Source organism: Chamaea fasciata, unplaced genomic scaffold (genome assembly GCF_029207755.1).
Source record: "Chamaea fasciata isolate MVZ Bird 193981 ecotype frontalis unplaced genomic scaffold, bChaFas1.0.hap1 SCAF_8, whole genome shotgun sequence".
Lineage (NCBI taxonomy): Eukaryota > Metazoa > Chordata > Aves > Passeriformes > Sylviidae > Chamaea > Chamaea fasciata.
In genome coordinates this window covers 4,071,545-4,092,441 of record NW_027094093.1, presented here as the reverse complement: position 1 = coordinate 4,092,441, position 20,897 = coordinate 4,071,545, and the positions used below count along the sequence as shown (strand labels likewise).

At 42.1% G+C, this 20,897-nt stretch overlaps 1 protein-coding gene across 1 annotated transcript in view; it reads left to right on the top strand.

Moving 5' to 3' along the window:
• SPAG16 (sperm associated antigen 16) overlaps positions 1-20,897 on the top strand; it is a 289,974-nt gene that overhangs the window by 52,728 nt on the left and 216,349 nt on the right. The window contains exon 2 of the mRNA XM_066189439.1: positions 13,720-13,845. Coding sequence (XP_066045536.1) covers positions 13,766-13,845 — 80 coding nt within the window. The 5' untranslated portion in view covers positions 13,720-13,765. The remainder of the gene's footprint in view (positions 1-13,719; positions 13,846-20,897) is intronic.

Below are 20,897 nucleotides of genomic sequence, written 5' to 3'. Positions count from 1 at the left end.
AAAAGAAAGGAAAAAATTCCCAATGAAAGATGAATTAACATACAACTTTAGTAAAATATAAATACAGAATGCCATTGTATATCATGCAGCTGTGAGAAATGTTGTGCTATTTCACTGAAAACAAGTGGTAGTGTTGTAGGCCCTGATTCCGTGATCACTTTTAGAAGAATACTCCTTCCTTTTGAAGCCATTAGGATGCAGTGTTTGTCTTCACGCAGCAGTTTGCCAGTAGCCGAGTCTCAGGACTGTATTATCGCATCAGTTGTGTGCAGAACTTTCCATTAATCAATAATAAAGCCTGCTTTGAAGAAATCTCCCAAATAAGTTAGTAATTTATTGTTAAATGGAGCGTTGGTATTTTAACAAAACAATTTCCAAATCATTGAAATTAAAACTGGAAGTTTTTTTTTTTACTAGGTGTGTGATAACTTCCAACAAAGTTAATTTGTAGTATGTAATTTCAGTTATAACATTTGGTTTATTTAATTTTGCAGCTTCCCTCTGATTTCCCTGTATTTCCTTACAGAGCTGTGGTATGCATTTGAACAGGGGAGGGGAAGCATCGGTTGTCTGTACGATATTTTGTAAGAGATGGAAGTAATTCCAATCTGTTTGATCACTTAATACCCAAAGCATTATGAAAGGATTCCTTTTTCATAGTGATGCATTTCCATTTTTTTACCTCAAAGAGTTTAAATGTGGTGGGAATTTCTTTGCCACCTATAAAAGGGGAACTGAATCTGTGAGAAAACAATATCCAGGTAAGACTTTTGCCCTTACAGGAATAAGAAGACAGCCTCGGCGTAGTTAAGTGTAGCAATCGTGTCCTTTCTTGCTCTGGTACTGCAGTGACATGAGAAGGTCTTTGCAGGGCAGTTGATACTGAGCAGAAAACAGTGGTAAAGTAATGGAAAGGACCTTAGAGGGACCTGCCATGGGCAGGGACACCTTCCACTATCCCAGGTTGTTCCAAGCCCTGTCCACCTTGGCCTTGGACATTTCCAGGAATCCAGGGGCAGTCACAGCTTCTCTGGGCACCCTGTGCCAGGGCCTGCCCACCCTCACAGGGAGGAATTGCTTCCCAATATCCCATCTAACCCTGCCCTCTGGCAGTGGGAAGCCATTCCCGTTGTCCTGTCACTCCATCCCTTGCCCAAAGTCGCTCTCCTGAAGCCCCTTTAGGGGCTCTAAGTTTTCCCCAGAGGCTTCTCTTCTCCAGGCTGGACACCCCCAGCTGTCCCAGCCTGGCTCCAGAGCAGAGCAAACAGGAGTAAATAGTGCTGATGGCTCTAGTGGACTTCAAAGAGAGAGAGAGGGAGAAAGATAATGCTCAGTGCCCTGTTCCCATATGTTTTTTGGAGCCAACTGCTTTACTGAGTGAGTTTAATAGTAGTCTCAGGGGAAAAACCCTGCTGGTGAACAGAAGGCAGGCAGCACTTCACTGATTTTAAATATAAAGTACCATGTTGTAATAAAAAGGAAGAAAACCAGAATGTCTGGTAGATTCACAACAGGCTTTATTTTAAAGCAAGCAGACCACAGGTAGTGTATAAAACCAGGATCCTGGAGGAAAAGCAGGCTTGACTTGAAGGAAGTGAAACATTTAGAAGTTGGAAGAAACCCCCAGGAGCTGCTGATCTTTGTGTCCCTGTCCCTCACTAATCCTTGCGTGTTGTAATGACACATAAGATTGCACAGAGGAAATGTCCCCTCTCCTCCCACTGCTCACCAGCAGGATGCTGTAACAAGGGCTCAGATTCCAGATGACTTCATTGACTCGACGGAGCATTCTGTTTCACATTGACTGTAGAGTTATGTTCAAGCACAAATGTTGTGAAACTAATTACAGCGGTCAAAATACAGGAGGAATGAATGAGGCAGATTAGCTGGCATGCACCAGTTGTTTTGTACTACTCTAGTCATGCAGAACAGCTGTAAATAAAGTTTAAACAGCCACCAAGACCTCAATTATTCTCCTACTTGTTCATGTAGATTACTATGGTCTTGCTCTATAGCTAAGTGATTTAAACAACAATTCTGGGAGCAACTGATGAGGTTCATTTGCACCAGTGTAAATCTACAGCTTCTATTTTTTGATTAATTTTTTATGCATCAAGCTATTCATCACTCCTTTTAAATGCTGCTATTTGTGAAATTCAGGGATGATCTTTATCCATTTAGTGAAATGAGGGAAAAATCCAGGAAATTTTTTTTAGATTTTATTCTTGGAGCAGATAAAAATAGTGTATCATCTTACAGCAAGTCTTCCAAGAGGCTAATTAAAAAAAAAAAAAATTAAAAAGATAATGGTAAGAGAGATTGTCTGTTACCAAGTAAGCTAAGTGTGATAGAGAAGTTATCTTTCAGTACCAATGTGAATTTGGATTCGTTTTAGAACCAGTAATAGAAAATTTTCCTTGAATTGCTACAGAAGAGCTGTCACTAACCTGATGGGTTTCAGATTGGAATTACAAGCAGTCAGGTATTTAAAACCATGTTTGTTCTTAAAATTTGTTTGGTATCCCATTGGTGCGAGGGGATTGCAGTAGGACCCTAATTCAGGTACTGCAATACTATTTGGCTCCTTTTCAGGCTGAGTAGCATCTTTACTTCATAGGAACTATTGATTTTTATGGGGCTATTCCTCAAGAAAATTTGTAGGTAACTCAGTGAGGATGTGGTGTGGCCCGATATGGTCTGGGAATTTGTACTAGTAAGTCACAAAAGACATTCAAGGGAATGGCTGAAGGATCTTGAGCTTAGGGCTTTCAGATTTGCAATGCTGCATTTTTTTTTTTTTTCCTAAGACTTGAAGTGCTATTGTAATAAATCTTGCTTTGGTAATGAGGAAATACATTCACTGCAGGGACTGTAGTGTTAGGATAAGGGGCAACAGCTTCCAGTGTGCAGAGGGCAGGGTTAGGTGGGATATTGGGAAGGAACTCCTGGCTGTGAGGGTGGGCAGGCCCTGGCAGAGGTTGCACAGAGAAGCTGTGGCTGCCCCTGGATCCCTGGAAGTGTCCAAGGCCAGTCTGGACAGAAGTTGGAGAAACCTGGGATAGTGGAAGGTGTCCCTGCCCATGGCAGGGGGCAGCATAGGATGGGCTTTAAGGTCCCTTCCAACCCAAGCCATTCTGGAACTGGAAAACGCCTGTCAGTTCCAGGTTCATTATTCCCAGCAGGATGTGTTTGAGACAAACAGGACGTTTCACTCTGAAGAAGGAAGAAAGCTCGTTTTGCAGTCCAGGACAGGACACACGATTTGAACAGGAGGATAAACAACTGAACAACGGGATGGTGAGTTTGGAGACAGAGAACTGGACGTGGCCTCATGTAAACTGCACAGCTTCCCTAATTTCAACAGCCATGCCATGACTAACACACGAGTTCTTCAATATTCCCAAATAAGACTCTTCAGTGAGTAACATTGATCATCTTGCCTCTTGTAGGCTGGTGAAGTGAGAGCCACTCTGACTTGGGGCTGTTCTTTGGTTCCCTCACCTATTATCTGATGTACAGAACCTGATGTAAACCTCCAGAGGGCACCTGGGACATCATCTGAGGACCCACCCAGTTTTTGGCTTCAGTGGTCCTTAGTCTCTCATCTTGGTTCCTTGACTACTTAGCCCTTTGCTCCAACCTTCCTCATTTCACATTATAATTTGGATTTTTTTTTTACGTGCAGCAGGTTCTTTTGTGGTTTCACCTGCTTGCACTGAGTCTTTTATTTCTCTTCATGATTCACATCTTTTCAGAATTACTCCTTTCCCTAATTTATAATGTATAGAGTATCTTTTAGTGACTCACTAATCTTTTTTTAATTTCAGGGTGCCTCATAGTTCCTTCTACCTCACCTTGCCCAGTACCTTTAATGCTGCTGTATTTAATACTGTTAATTCTGGTTTCTCCTCCTTTCCTCCTGCCGTGTAACCCTTCTCCCCCCAGACTCCTGACTGGCACTGTTGTTCCAGCTGTTTCCCTTATACAGGTGAGTTTGTATTCCTAACATACAGACTCCCTAATCCCTTCGTTTCAATTTTTGTTATTCTTCCTTCACAGTCAAGTACTTCATTTATGCTTTATGTGTTTCCATCAGCCTGCCAAACTCAGCTGAGTGCCAGGGTCTCCCTCTGCATCTATTTTCTTTTACAGCTCACTGGAGGAGATTTCTTTCTCCTGTCTCTTCTCAGGAACAGCTACTGCTGCGAGTTTTCTTAAAGGTTTAGTCGCGCTCTGCACAGATCCATCTCCTCATGCTGTCCAGTGACTTTCTTTTCTCACTGTGACTTACTCTTAGTCCACATTTCTCCTCCTTTTTTGGACTTCCCCTGCATATTGATATGGTCTAAAAATACATTGTGTTCCTCAAATGTACTCTGAAGTGCACCACTGTCTGGTTTCCTTGTGTTTTTAGCAAGAGAAAACTGCTTCAGCAAGCCAAAAATACGATTTTTTGATCAAAAATTTCAGCCTTTGCCACGTGCTTCTCCTAGGAAATGCTGATGAGTCCTTCACCCTTCTCTCACAGTTTGTATTCCCTTGTTATTTCGCAGTCCCCTATCTCTGCAGTTACTGTCCCAGCTCCTTGCATCATCATTTTTGTGGATACTTTCCATGCTCCCTCCTGTAGTTTGTAGCAATGCTGTGTTGCTTTTGACTGTCTTCTCTCTGTGAACCAGATCACTGGGTGCCCTCCTCTCCTCAGACATGGTCAGGTGCTATTTTTATGCAGATGAGAGTTGCAAATCCGTTCGTCAGCCCGGGCTTTGTTTGCCCCTGTTCAGGCGTGTATTTCATCTCGCATCTCCAGCACTTCTGGCCTGACAGCTTGTGATAACAAAGGCAAAGCAGAGCTCTGTATCTCCCCTGGAAAACTCTCACTTCTTATCCCACCTTCAGCATATTACCATCCGCAGTCAGTGATGTTTGTTATCTGGACACGTTCAGTTATGAATTCTTCTGCTCCAACTGTAGTGTCACCGTTATCTCTGCCATCATCTACAGTGGTTTTTCCCGGTGTCATTTTTTTCCTGCCTTCCATTTAGATTCTTTCTAGCTCTCACTACCTTCAGCTGTGCACATCCTGCGTTTTCCAAGTTACACTTTGATTATTTAATTGCCTTCCTTGCCATCACCACTAACAGGCTGCTCCACTCCTGATGGGATCATCTTTATCTGACTCCCTTGGGCTCACTGGAGTAGAATTTTTGTTTGCTTCAAGTTATCAGTGAGTGGTTTCATGCTCTTTTCATGTATAAAGCTGTTGAGGCCCCTCTTACATAGCTGGGAGTCTACCTTAATTTCCTCTAGTTCTCTAGGAAGTTTTTCTAACTGTTCGGTTCCCGGTATTTTTTTCTTTATGCTTTCATGCTTTCTCAAACACCCCTACTCTCTCCCTTCAAATTTAATTTCTTAATCTTGTGGCTCTGAGACTTTTTCACATATCCTTGCATAAATATCTCTTTAGGTTTCCATCTGTGCAGCATTTGTCTAATCTCTTTAATAAGATAAGGCCAAGAACTTAGTTTTTTACTGTCTTCTTTTATTGGGATTTTTAATGCTATTAAGGCACTGTAGATATTTAAACCATTATCAGTAGTACCTCATAGGTTTTCTTTTCTCTTTTCAAATACACTTTAATGGGTTTTAGGCGTAATTGTTTAAATGAAGATGATAATATACTAGAAATAAAATACACCTGCTGCAATTGAATTGCACAGAGATCTGTGAATGGGAAGCAGTTGCAAACCCTGCTCGTGCAGACTGTGCTGATGGCTTTGGGAAGCTGGCAAGGTCACTTCAGAACAAGAAAGCCAATACTGGTTATGATGTATAGGTAATCAGACAAGCCCATCCAGTCCCACCCTCTGGATAGGGACACCTTCCACTACCCCGGGTTCCTCCAAGCCCCATCCTTGGACACTTCCCGGGATCCGGGGGCAGCCACAGCTTCTCTGGAAACCTGAGCCAGGGCCTCACCACCCTTCCTAATACAAGCATAATAGAGTTGTAATAAAGTAATTACTTTTATTTGTGTCCATATAGTTCTCACACAAGTGTCCTTCCTTGTGTGGGATTTAACAGATCTGTCTCAAATCTAAATGTCTTCTCGGAGATTATGTGGTTTGGGAGTATGGAATAAATGGACGAAAGGAATCGTACTGAGTCACCAAGATCAGCTCATATTGACTCAAAAACTGGAGCCAAAGCAGCTTAATTACTAATTGTGTTGCGTAATATCTTCCTTAATATTTCCTCAATACTTCAGGACTTAAGATAGCAACTCGGAGCTCTGAGCTGGCTATTACTCATCAGAACAATGTTTTTGAGACTGTGGTAAGGGGCTGTGCGACAACATCAGCTCAACATTTTATGGTGGTAAAGAGGAGGAGTGACGAAGGGTCGGGGGCTTTTTCAGTGGTGTTTTTGTTTTGATTAGATTTTTTGTTGTTGTTTTTGGTTGATTGCTTTGGTTTTGTTGGTGATTTTGGAGGGGGAAGGATTGGTTTGGTTCTTTCTTGCTGTCTCTTCTAACAGAACTAGAAGGGATGAAATTAAACAAGAGGCATGTTGAAAGCAAACATAAAAAGCTGGTCGTTCTTGTATTGTGGCTGTTTGCAGAGGCTCAGCAGGAGATCAGACAAAGCTCATGGAACAGAGGTTTCTGGAGTTCCCAGGACACGTATCCAGCTCAGGAGGTCTCTGAGCTGCCAGTGCCTGCCAGCTGGGGGGGTCACAGTTCCCATTCTCCCCTGGACACCCACTCCTGGCAGCAGTCACAACAGGATAGAGGTTCTGTGGCTCCTTGAGCAGAGCAGCGGCACCACTGGCTTGCCAATAGGTTCAGCCCTTATGCGTGGCAATATTTTATTAAGACTAAATTGAAAGAATACACTTGGTTGTGATCAGCGATGAGTTTTAATTTTTCAAATATGACTTCTGTATTCTTTGGACACCTGCACTGGTGGCGTGTTTTCATTTGCACACTGCAGGCACTGTGGTGAAGAGGGAGGATGATGTATTTTATTTTCCTCCATGAGGGTAGAGAGGTGGGATCATTTTTTACTCTCACAGGTTTTTTTTAAAGCAGTAACACTCAGCTTGTTATGTTTTTCATCAATCTGTTACAGGCTGTGTGGCTGCTTCGCATTTCTTCTAAATAACAAGGTCTTAATAATCAAATGAATGTGGATCATCTTACTTTCTTTGTCCAGCATAATTTGCCTTAGTAAATAGTCTGAGGTTTCTTAATGATGAACTTGAAGGCTCACCATTTTTGCTTAATTATCCTCCATAACCCACAGATTGAAAGCTATATATTCCCTGTGTTGTTAGAGACATCAGGGTTTTCCAGCAGAATATTTAATTCAGGTGGTGCCTCTTCTATTTGTAAGAAGAAAGGAGAACTCAGGAATTTGCAGTGTTGCGTTATAGTTACATTTTTAAAAAAGCAAACAAGCCCCAAACAGATTGGCATTGTAGTATAGAAGTTTACACTCATTTTTCACAGATCAAATGAGAATAAGTAAATTTACATTAACTTTAATGCCTGAACTAGCAGCACAGCTACTTTAAATTCAGTAGAAGACAGACAAAGCAGATATTCATATCTAAGCATCAGGGTAAGAACATTTCCAGGTGGAAAGTGAAAATTAATGGAGCTATGACAATTCACAAGAGCTCTTATATTTGTGTTTATAGTTTGTTTTCCTGCACCACTCAGTTAAAGGAATTAAGGTTGTATTTTGTCTCTCATCTTTAGCTGGCTAGGACTTGTGCTTAGCTTTTTTGAACATGATTTCAGAGCATCTATTACTATTAGCCTGAAAATAGCGTTTTGTTTTCATTTCTGGGATTGCCATTATTTTAGCCACAGTTTTCCTCCTCTTGCATACGTAAATAATACGGTCTGTTTCTTTGGAAGTAAAATAAAAATAAATGTTGTAACTCCTGAATGAACTGAGGCCATGAATATGTATCTGGTGATGAACAACTGTGGAGAATCCTCATCATTCCAGAGGTGGGCTGGGAATTTAACCTGGCCTTGGCTGGTCTGTGCCATCCCGGTCCCTGAAAGTTGTAATACATCCCAAAGACTTTCTGGGCTGATTGAGCCGAGAGACAAAGCTAGAGAAACAACCTGCTGGGGATATGGAAAATGGTTATTTTTGTAATTTTTCATATTAAAAACTCCTTGCTTCAGCGGTTCTGGGGAAACCGTTGCTATTTAAAGACTATTGGCTGGGGGTGGTGAATCAACTAACCTTTTTTCCTGGTAGCTAATCCCAAGACTGTGAATTCATACAGGTTTTCACTTCTAGGCTTGCACTTTACAGTGACCCCGTGGTGAGGTTCTTTTTCTCTACAATTGAAATGCCTTTTTTTAAGTTATTTAGCCACCAGCAGAAAACAACCAGTAGCACTAAATCTGAGTTTGCCCGTAGAAGTCAATGAAGCAGCTGTTGTCCATTTTATGCAAACAAACAAAGAAACTTGTCTACGATCAGAAAGTTCCTTTGTCCATTTTCTTTTATCAGGTTTGTACTTCTTACTATCGGAACAGAGCAAAATGAAATTACGTGAGGAGAAGAACCTGTTATCCCGCTTCTTCTGTTAGTTTTTTAAAACCCAGAGCATTTGATTGAGAACTTGCCTCATTTAAAAATGACTTTTGAATGGACACAATCAATGAGTGATAACCTGTAAAGAGTTAACTAGCTTTTATTACAAGTCCAGAGGTCCTTTCAACGTGAAGTTTGAAAAGACAGGGGAGAGATGCAGAAAGCTTGAATACATCATATTAGCTACGCCCTCTTTGTTTCCCTTTTCCACAGAGGCCAATAAGGCTGTCAGATTGATGTAAAACTTGTTGCTAGTTAAATTACAGCATGTAGACTTGCATTAGTACATAGTGCTGGAAATGAAAAATAGCCCAATGCAGAGCAGGTGAAATTTGTTTTATTTTTGCAGCTGGTTTTCATACGAACTTCGTTACAAGTTTTCCTCACTTTTTTGGTGTAAAAGAAATGCGTGCCGTGTGAAAAATGGGAGGTTTTAAAAAAAGACACAGAGGACATTTTTACCTTTCCCATTATAGTATCTAAGAATATAGAAATTGCTTCTAGGAAAAATGTGTTGCTGTAAAGATCAGGCTTAGTCTCTTGGGTTTTTAAGGAAGTCTGGAATGTAAAAGAATCCTGAAAAGATGAGAACAAATTCCCTTTTGTTTTAGAAGAACAGATTATCTCCTGTTCTTGCCTTTACTTACTTGGGTGAGTAAAGGCCAAAGCAATAATTAATAATACATCCTTTTTCAATCAAAATTCAGTAATTTTATTTTAAGATTTGCTTAAATCTTCTTTATCCTGTTAACTTTGTTAATAATAATTAGATAAGCTGCAAGCTGATTTAGATTGGATATTAGGGAAAAGAATTTTCACGGAAAGGTTTGTAAAGTGTTGGAAGGGGCTGCCAGGGCTGTGGTGGAGTCACTGTACTTGGAAGTGGTCAAAAACACATGGATGTGGCAGCTGGGGACATGGTTCAGTGATGACCATGCTGTTGCTGGCTTGGTGGAGAGGCTTGATGATATTAATTGATTGATTTCCAACCTTAATTATTCGGTGATTCTAACTAAAAGACTCTTACTGTTTCCTCAAAAACAATTCGATCAGAAAACCTACATTTCAGTCTGAATGAATAATTTCAGAACTTCCACTTGGGTGAAAAATAGGGGTTTTTTACGTGACTAGCCAGATTGTTTACTTGTGAGATATGTGGATTACGGGTGTAGTGTGTAACAGAGCTCACCGTGCCAAACCTGGCATTTGGGCTGTTTTGGGGTTTTTTGGGGGTTTTTTTTAAAGACCTTTCAGAGTCTGCTTTTACCATTTTGTGTTCTTTACAAATTAAAAAATGAGACTTATGTCACTTCTTTGTGTTTATGCCTTAGGGTGCAGTTCTACAACTCTGCTTTCCCTTTCCCTAAACTATACTTTTCAGACTTTTCTTGTGACTCCTTAGAACTGGACCATAGGTTCCCTGGGCTTCCCTAACCACAGGAGAAAAAAAAAAAAATGGTGTAAAACATGTAGCACATGGTTTCTATGCTCTACTCAGTCTGTAGGGTTAAAATTGAATGTATCTTGTAAGATTTAAATTAAATCATCAAATCTTTTCCAAAAGGCCTTAAGGATCATCACTCCAACCCTCACCACAGCACTGCCAAGGCCCCCACCAACCCTTGTCCCCAAGTGCCCCATCCACTACTTTTAAATAACCATGAAACAAACTGCAACACCAGTAGTAAAAAAAAAAAAAATTAAAAGAATGGTCTCTTTTTAACACAAACCAACAGATCCAGGAGAGTGCATTAAATAGAGGAGAAAGAACATGTATTACAGGATATATTCCATGGGCAACATGGGGGTTTTTTTTTTGCACAAAGGGCTCTTGTGGTTTTTGTGAGCACAGATGGCTTTCAAGTTGTGCCACCCAGTAACTTGAGAACGCTGGGATGAGGAATCCTTTTCCAGTGGAGAGCGTAATTGAAGGTCCTTCAGTGAAATAAGGTATCTTTGAAGTGGCTGTCTTGTTAACTTCTAACTTAGCACATCAAAGTAAGGGAAAAATGTCTTTTTTTTTGTTCTTGCAAATGCGAATTGTGGCTCTCGACTGTCTGATGTCCTGCTTCAAAACCTTGCAGATATTCCAGGTGATTCCCATGGTGACGGTTTTGTCTTTGGTTATGCAGGAATAGCTTTCAGCTTTTAATGGGAGTGTTGGACTTCGGTGATGCTTTGCTGCGGCATATTGCGTACGGAAATGGAATTCTCACTGGGTCTTCCTTTTGTGGTGCTTGTGTTCTCACCCTCAAAATTGCTAAACAAAAGCTTGAATATTTTCCTTCTTAATTGTAATGTCGAGATCCTAGAGTGAATGTTGCAGACAGTTTAATGTTCAAAATGTCTTGGTTTCTGTTGGTTTACTGTAAGATGTTATTAAATTTTCCCAGTGACGCATAAAATAGTTGTACAATAAATTGAGGTATTTTAGTTAATTCATATTTCTAGACTCTATGGGCAGTTTGGTTAGCTGTCCTTTCTCCAGACTTCTACTCAGTGCTATAAAGCAGCATAATTTATCCCAGTGAATCTTTACATGCAGGAGGCATTATCGGAACCTTTGATGCTTTTCCTTCAGTACCTTTTCCTCTTGGGAGGGCAGCAGCATTCTCAGCACTGCAGTTTTCGGTGCCTGTGTTGAAAATGTCATGGGAGAACTGATGCCCAGGAGTTCAGCTGAACATGAGACACAACTTTGTTCCCGTGCAGGGACCAAGCAGTGAACAGAGCGTCCAGAGAGGCTGTGGAGTCTCCCTCATTGGGCATATTCCAGACCTGTCTGGACACAATCCTGTGCCACGTGCTCTGAGCAGGGAGGTGGGGCCAGAGGAGCCCGTGTGGTCCTTTCCACCCTGACCCATTCCATGATTCTGTGAGAAGTGTTGTCTCTGTAGTCTGGGAGAGAAGGGAGGATAGATTTCCTAAAACTGCAGGAAGCAGAAGCACTAAAGAAACTGGGGAAACCAAACCGCGGCTTGTTTTGGAAACAAAACTTCCAACGTGGAATAACAACGAGGAATAATTAATCTTGCAAAAGCTCATCAATGAAGGCCACTCCAGATGCAGTATCAGTGTCTCTTGTACCTCCAGTGTTCTCCATATAAATCATGCTGCTTTTGCAGGTGCCTCTGTGGGCATCAGTAGTTCTTTGGAATCCTAAAACTCTGCGAGGTCAGCAGGAGTCATGCAGGTCCCTTGGGAAGTGTGGATTCATGAAATGCACCACGGTGGGTCACAGCCTGTTTGCTAGTGCCGAGCTTCACTGTTCCAAACAGCTCCAGTGATGGACAGCCATAAAGGCCATCAGTAATTGCAGTTGGATACTGGAACCTGCTCGGCATCAAAAAGCTCCAGTGCCCTATATCAGAATGATGAGTCCTGTGTGAAAGGTGAATTGCAGCTTGAATACAAGATCTGCTTCTTCCCCCCCATATTTATTTCAGGATGTATTTCTGATGTGTCTGCTTTGCTTGGTGAAGGTGATCACTGGCCTGGTGTCTTAAAAATAATCATTACCTTTCTCTTGAGCTCAGATTTAATAGTACTTCATCCAGATACTGTGATGGAAATTCAACTAGCTGTATGAATTTATTTCTTCCGTGATAAGAACATGAACCTCTCAGCAAGTTGCAAAGCATCTATGAAATTACAAAACAAAACCTATGCTCGGGCCATAGAATGATGACTTCAGTCTCATAGGTTTGTGGTGTTTATTGGACTATTGATTTTGGATCCTCAAATGACAAGTCCAAAAACCAGTGGAGTAGGAAATTTGGAATTTATTTTTTTTTTTTTGGCTGGGGGGGATTTCCTATCTTTAGATTTCTACCTTGTTATCCTAAATATCCTTCTAGCTATCTCTTTTAGATTTTTGTTTTTTTTTTTTTTTCTTTTATTTTTCATGAAGGCATGCTTTTAATCAATTGAAATAGTGACAAAATACACTATTTTATATTCCATAGGGTTACTGTAGAGCTCAGTGTCACGGGAAGAATGTACAATGGTAGTAGTCAATAAAAAGCATTCACTGACCCATCAGTCAGTGTTTCAGTGCTGGCTTGGGCAGGTTGAACAAGCTCCCGAAGTGATCAGTGACAGTTTCCAGGTAACTTGTATGATGAATGTACACCAACTCTCACTTCTATGGAGTCAGGAATTCCGGTGTTCAGAGACACTTGAAGCTACAAACTAATTCCTCGCCTGGCTCGATGCATTTCCATCATCTTTCTGGATGAACAAAGTTGCTCAGCTGTGAATTTGCAGTTGAGGCTGTTATAACTCGTGATGGAATGGCATGGGACAGGGGAGCTGCACATCTAATCATCTTTTAAAGACTTCCTGGGATGGCAATTCCACCCCTTGTCTGGTACCTTTCAGTGAATAAATTTTCCCTAACACAGGAAAGAGGCTGTTTGCTCTCATCCTGCTGCTTGTTATTTGGGAGGAGGCCCCAACTGACCCCCACCTGGCTGTACCCTCCTGTCAGGAAGTTGTAGGGAGTGAGAAGGTTCCCTCTGAGCCCCCTTTTCTGAGTCCCCTCAGCTGCTCCTGGTGCTCCAACCGTTTCCACAGATCCTTCCGTGGACACACTCCAGCCCCTCAATGTCCTTCCCAAATGCAGGGGCCCAGGACTGTGTGCCAGCAGCCCCCTTGTTAGAGGGCAGAAATGAGCCCAGACACAGACTCCTTGTTCCTCACAGCATGAAAAGGGCCCTGGTTTGTTCCTCTTTACCCCTCAGCCATCCTGACTCCAACCATTCCCTGACTCTGCCTGCACCAAGCTCCTGCTGGAGGTTTCCCCTGCAGCCTCTGACTGCTGCTTATTTCCTGCTCAACTCTGACTGCAGGGATCAGTTTGCAGCCTCTGACTGCAGGCTTTTACCCAGCCAGACTGACTGCAGGTTCCAACAACAGGCTCTGACTGCACACCCAGACTCACCTCACTGCAGGGATTCTCTCTGTCCAGGATCTGGTTTCACGATTTCCCCCCACCAGCAAACCCACTCCCTTTTATCACATTTATCTTTATTGGATACAGCAGTGACTCATCAGGGCCAGGCTGTATTGGGTAATTAACATAGCTCTTACTTATCAGGGGCGAGGTCACCTGTATTCCCTTCTCCTACAGAAATGGACACACAATGGGAGGTGCCTCAGTAGTGCCCAGCACAGGGCATGGGCGCTGCCCTGGTCCTGCTGGCCACAGTGGTGCTTTTGCAAGGTATGTTTCTAAAACCTTTCTGTGATGCTAAGAGGAAAAAAAAAAATGCAATTTATTTTATTACTTAGCAACTGATCAAATTTAACAATGTGTATATAAAGACAAATCTCAGTAAGAGCATCAGCAGAAAAACAAGGCAAAGAATGTTTGTCCTCTGTGTATACAGCTCGCAGCTGAAACTTTGCAAATTGCTGGTAACTGTATCAGCATATGATTCCTTCATTTGCATTTGTACTTCAATTAATTTCGTAATTTAATTTGTGCAGTTCTGAGTATTTCAGTGGATCTCAGTGAAGGGAGAATCTTTTTCAAGGAGCACGGCTGTTCGGCTTCAGTAAGTTTCTCCAAGTACAAGTGGTGTCGGTATTTCTGCTTTCAGAATTATTTCTCTGTAGGTGGGTGTGAAGTAGCACCACCATTGTTCAGATCTTTCAGTTGTCTGCACCATCAGATTTGGGGTGTTGTAGTGCAAGCAAAGTGTCCCACTAGCAAACCCATAGTATTTCCTGGTGTAATTTCTTCACCTGTGTACACTACTACTACTTATTTTGCCTCTCTGTTCCTGTTTTTTACTTCACATCTTGCTTTATTGTTTAGTTAAATTAAACTCTGTAGAATTCATGCAATGTACTCAACAGCTTTTTGAGTAATCCTGTGGAAGGAACAGGAGCATTGAAGACATTTTCATTTTACTATCACTTTCACTCCAAGGTTGGAAGAGAAGTAATCATTAAATCAATATCACCTTAAATAGTTTTTCACACGTGTTCATATAGTTGTGTGTTGCTTGTAAACCATCCCAGAGTTTGTGGTGACTTGTCCTGAGCCAAAATACAACTGGCTGCCTGACTGACTTGGAAGTTACGCATCTTCAGGAGGTTTGGTCTTTGTTTGACAGCCTGATCCTTGTGAGGCAATGGAGAAGTGGTGGCAAAATCCACTCATTACTGGGGATCCATCAGTTTACCGGGAAGTTGCTGCTGTGTTGGAACAGTGTTATCACTAGACTGCTTCACCTAGTTGTGAGTTTATTAAGAAAACATCCAAGACAAAACATCACAAGGTCATTGTTTTAGTATAAAAATCTTTAGGGTGCAGGTTCTTAGACCCAAAAATGCTGCAAGTGCAAACTCGAGCGCTGTGCATGCCTGCATGTCATTCCTGTTTGCTCACACTTGTCTGCCTGTGTTTGTGCTCTCAGAGGAGAGCCAGGATCCTGTGCTGTGCCGTTCCAGGTCCTTTGCCAGCCCTGGCACCCACGGTGGCTCGTGGTGCTCTGGTCCAGGCTGGCTCTGGGGGTCCAACTGCATCAGCTGCTCCCTGATGAGTAAATCCCCATCTGTGCCGTTCTCTCCCATCGCCTGGTTTGTGCACCGAGTCCTTCACTCGGTTCTGTTGCAATGAGGGTGGCTGCAACAAATCTTTGAGTCCCCTGACTTCAGGGTATGTGCAGCGTGAAGTAAGAGAAAGGAGCAGGAACAATGGAGTCCTCCGAAAAGAAAATTTACTTTAATGAGAAATAAAAATAGGGGTGATGCGCAGAAGCTGAACACAGTACTGGGATAAACTCCAAAGACCAGAAACAAGGGAGAAGTAACAATATAGTCTTGGGGATGGATGACTCTGGAAACAATACCACACATGGAACACAAGGAACCAGTAGGGGAGAGGAACTTGGACTAGTTAACATAATGACTCCAAAGGTTCTCGGGAGGAGATCTCAGGCTCGCCCTGAGTTAGATGAATGTTTCCCAGGGCTTGAAGCCAAGGCCCGGCCAGTCAGGGGTGAAGTCCTGCTGACCCTGCTTCTCAGTCACACCTCCCTGGCAGGCCCCTGGGCCTCCACAACTCCCCTCTTTCTGTTTTACAAAAAATAAAGAGCAAAAAGTATTCTTAAAAACCTTAAATGCATGACTTAACAAACAGGGTGGCAACGCTAACATAATTGCCTCCTGAATCACAGCCTTCTTGGGGAAAGAAGTCTCTTTCCTCGGTGTTTAACTTCTCTGCTGCCTGACAAATACCTGCCCCTTGGTGTCTTGAGCACTGAGTGTCACAAGTGCAAAGGGCTTCTGTGCTGCTCTGTCCTTTCTGCTTCCTTTTTCCCAGCGTGGAGCTTGCTCGCTCCTCATGACTGGTGTGGCCTGATGAGACATGCTATTTTTTATTTTAAAAAGATAAGCTGTAGGGCAGGTGAGGATACTCACTCTTGCAAGCAAGCAAAGCCAGTGGATTCAACCCAGTTTTGGTGCCTACTGTCTATATTAGTATATTAGCAGGTTTTGTGGGTCAGTAGGAATGAATCTTGAAAGTGTTGGTGTTGCTAAGTTAAGTAGTGGGTGTTGTGCCAGGGCGCTTTATTTTTCCCTTGCTTGCAGTAAGATGAATGCCAGGAAAACTCGAGTTTGCCTGTAATGTGCTCCTGCCTCATGTTGTCCACCCAGGGCTGTGTGTCCCCTTCAGAAGCTCACTTCTAATTGGAGATCCTCTTTGGGCTAGCACCCCTTTTAATACGTATCTGAAAATGCTGTTCAAGTTTTTAATGCTTTTTGATATAATCACAGTCTCCAGTGTTGTCAGACTTTAAGTTTCAAAAGTCAGCAGTGGAAAGCTGTGTTTTCTCTCAAGCTGAGGATGCTAAAATGTGACTTTGAAACTGATGATTATACGTTGGTTTCCAGGTGTCAACTGTGTGCCTTGCTGCCCTGTGAGATTCCTGCAAGGACAGATGGGTATGGCTAACAAGGAGATTAAAGTAGTTAAAGGGATCTTCTGTTCTTAGTTCAGAAAATGGATGTAGCAAATAACAGCCTTTAAAAGACAGAAACTCGAATGTTCATTTAAATTAACAACTCTTGAAGAAATACTGCTTTCCAAAAGTAATGAGAAGGGTTCTTTTAACACTTAATCAGACAAGATTGTTGACTTGTAAAAGAAACCACGGCAGCTGCAACCGTTTGGAGATTTCAAAAGGATATCAGAGAAGGTCAGCACATAACAGGCTTCCTCTAGTCCTGGCTAGAAAGATTTTTCAGTGAGAGGTTTGATTTGCTTTTGGTGTCATTAAGAATATGTGTTGTTTACGTTCATATCGTTCCTCTAAAGACGTCAGAATAGAAACGATACCTTTTCTGAAACTTAATGAAAAAGGCACAATGCTATACAGAGTTAGAAAAGAAGAAGAAACAATTGTTTGTAAAAGGTATCTATCTATGCCCAGGAGTGTTCCTTGGTGTGATGGGATCCAGCAGAGTTGATAGGAACTGAGAGTCATTACAGTAAGCAAGAAGGAGCTGGACTTCTAAGCAATAATGTTTTCCTTTTCAAATAAAGCAGGGCAAAACAGAAGACTGCTGGCTCCTCTCAGTGTGAGAAGTCAAGTATTTCTGTTTATGCTTGGTACTGTTGTAGGCTGTACACTGGGGAGAGATCCACACTAGGTAATGTCTGTGATCCTCTCTGGAGAGAGAGAACAATAATAACAAAAATAATAATACCTCTAAAATAATAAAATCGTCATACCCCTCCAGTAAAAGGAAAAACATAATTGAGAAGCCGTTTATGTGCTCTTTTTTAAAGAGGGGGGATTAGGAAATTAAGACTGAAATTGCACAGGGAGAAAGAGAAGTGTCAAATACCCAAGGGTCACACAGGTATGTGCAGGGTACGCCCAAATCCATTGAAGGATGAGCAGCACAGAAAGCTTTGCCCACCTGAGTGACCACATTAAAGATGCTGTCTGCCAAAGGCTTTGATCAAAGCTAAATTTTCCCATTCTGCTCTGGAGTGTTTTCCTTCAGTGGCAGCTTTTGAGCAAGGTCCATTTGCTGCAGCGTGTAGCAATTTGTATGCCTCAGAGCATCTGATGGAGCGTTCCCTTGGCAGCAGGAGAGCAGAAAAAACACCTCAGAGCTGCACAGTGCTACTGGTGTTCTTATAATTCAATCAGGGAGATCCCACTTTTGTGTCTAAGCAAGCCAAGGACTTACTCCAAGAATGAAGTTTCTTCTGGAATAATTTTGTTATTACGTGCAACTAGCATTTCAGAAGTATAATGATAGTATTGCTGCCAAATACTAGTAATGGTTGTAAACTATCACTTATAGAATGTAAGCAAATTATTAGTTGATTTGATAGAGGGCTGCTTTGGGCCTGTCCCATCAATACTGTTTGTATCTGAGAAGGACTTTGGGGTGTGGAGGGTGAGAGGCTGGACGTGAGCTGGACACGTGCACTCACTGCCCAGAAACCAAACGTGTCCTGGGCTCATCCCACAGCGTGGGCAGCAGGGGAGGGGGGATTCTGTCCCTCTGCACCCCTCAGGTGAGACCCCACCTGCAGAGCTGCCTCCAGCCCTGGGGCTCCCAACATCAGGATGTAGAATTTATCCGTGGGCTGGAGCCTCTCTGCCCTGGAGCCAGGCTGGGACAGCTGGGGGTGTCTACCTGGAGGAGAGAAGGCTCCAGAGATAACTCAGAGCCCCGGCCAGGGCCTAAAGGGGTTCCAGGAGAGCTGGAGAGGGACTTGGGACCAGGGCCTGGAGTCACAGGACAAGGGGAATGGCTTCCCACTGCAAGAGGGCAGGGAATTAAAGATGGATATAAAGATGGGATTCTTCCCTGTGAGGGTGGGGAGGCCCTGGATCCCTGGAAATGTTCAAGGCCAGGCTGGATGGAGCTTGGAGCAGCCCGGGATAGCGAGTGGTGTCCCTGGGTATGGCAGGGGGTGGCACTGGATGGGCTTTAAGTTCCTTTCCAACCCAAACCATTCCATGATTCCCTTCATTTGTATCAGAAAGGGTGAAAGCAACTCTCAACCCAAAAGCTTACTCTGATTTTTATATGCTGGTTTGTTTTTTTTTTTTTCCTCATTTGCAAACCAGACTATTGAGCTGGGGAATCGTTGCCTGCTAAGTGACAGTCGGTTGTTTCCATCTCCTGCAGTTTCTGTATTCCTTTGAGGCAAAAGTTACACGGTGGAATTTGGTCTTGATTTAAATTATATACACACAGGAACAGGCTGGTAGATGAGAAATTGCAATCTGGGAGTGTTAATTTGTGGTCTGCGCAAAGTCAGTGATACTGGGGCCAAAATAGGATTCTTGATATGATAATTAACATGTCATTGTTAGGATGGATTTCTAACACTGTCTTTGCTTTTTAAATGAGGAGGGCAGAAGAAGGGAAAGGTGAAGGCAGGTTTCATGTTAATTTAAGTATACGTTGCAGCACAAGAGATACAAAGGTTTCATATTCAGCAATAAATCATTATAATTATTATTATTTAAAACCTAAAGGAACAATATTTAGATTATTGTTTTGGGGTTTGTTTTTGGTGGGTTTGTTTTTTTTTTTTTGCTGTGTAAATTGCTGTTCTTCCTGAAAGTTTACTGCAGTTTGTCTAAATAAAATTTGTCAGCCGTTATCCCTGAGAAATCCAGAATGTTCTCTAAACAACAAAAAGCCAGGATTTCTTCTAGTATATTGAATTATGAATGGAATTATTTTCACCTCACTTTTTTTGGGCATCCTTGAAAAACCCGGCATCTTGACTCTCCTAAGTAAGAGTGAGACTTGAGTGCCACATTAATTCACGATATTTCCATCTTGTCTCACTGTTTATGTATCTCTTTCCTGCAGGAGCGCATGCTTTGAGTCTGGCGGAGTAGTGAGGGGTTTGTGCTAAGGAACAGTAACATTATTTCACATCTTTGTCTTTAGCCCTTTACTGGATCCCACTCATTTAAATTTTCATTTCCATGAGTGCTTGCTTCCTGCAGTCTGATACTGTTGTAAATGTTGGCTGGAATGAGCTGTCAAGGTGAACAGACCACGTTCTGCATTTTTCTTTACACCGCGTGAAAGGAACTTTGCTCCGCCATCTCCCCAGGTTTTTCCTTAAAACCAAAAGATTTTTCTTTCTGTTCTGTCATCATTCCTGCTTGACGCAAGACATCCTCGTGCTGTTTGTCTCTCTGGAACCAGATAAAAAGCAGCTTATTCAGACAGAAAGGGCTTTGCTGTGGCTCAGCCCAAAGCCAGCAGCAGTGGCACCATCTTTGCAGTAGTACTTTTTTGTATAGAAAAACCAGAATGGCATCCAGGTGTATGACTGAGGCTTCTGGCTTTGGTTCTCCTATGTCAGCAAAACACAGAACCCAAGCAAACCTGATCTTTAATATTCAAAAATTAATGGTTATTTAGAAGAACATGCCTACAAAACAGGGATGTGGTTGACCTGCTTTGATCATAAACCTAGAGAAACTCGGGGAGTGTTTGGTGTGAATATTTCATTGTGGTTGTTGTGAGTGGCGAAGGAACTTGGAGCCCATCTTATCTAAAGTTGACCTGACAGACTCAGAGTGATGAGTACATTGAAATTCTAATGTGTAGCCAGCAATATTTGGGTGTTACAGCAGGTGTGTTCCTTTTCCTTTTAATTACACGGCTTCCACCCTCGTTAATATTCCGTTATTGACAGATGAATGCTGTCAGCTGTGGTAAACTTAATCAGGCCGTGTTAAAAATGATCAGCAAATGGTGCTGCATTTAAAGGGTTCCTTCACATTAACCATTTACACAAAAAATACTTGGAGAAAGGGGAGATTGGACCTGGATTTTTTTTTTTTTTTGAGTAGTCACAGTAATCAGAAGAAATGCGTTATAGAGTCGGGATAAGGAGTCAGGTTTATCAAGAGGCGATTATGAACTTGTTGCAGATTTAGGCAAAGCTGTGTTTACAGTGGCAGATTCTGAGGCTTAGTACAAATATTAACCTAAGTATTATTAAGTTAATAGCATGGCATTGCTACTTAGGCTTTGCTTGAAAGGTGGATGGGTTTGAAGGAAAATAAATCAGGAAGTTCTCTGGCACTGTTGGCAGTCTGCTATTAATTTCCTTATTAATTATTTACAAAATGCTTCTTTATTTAGATGAATGACATGTTTTCTTTTTAAAGCTGGTGATTAATATCAGGTTTGAGGTAGTGACAGCTGGGAGAGGATTTCAAAGCCGTGGTTTTGCAAATTAAACCATTGAAGGTGTTTGAGGAT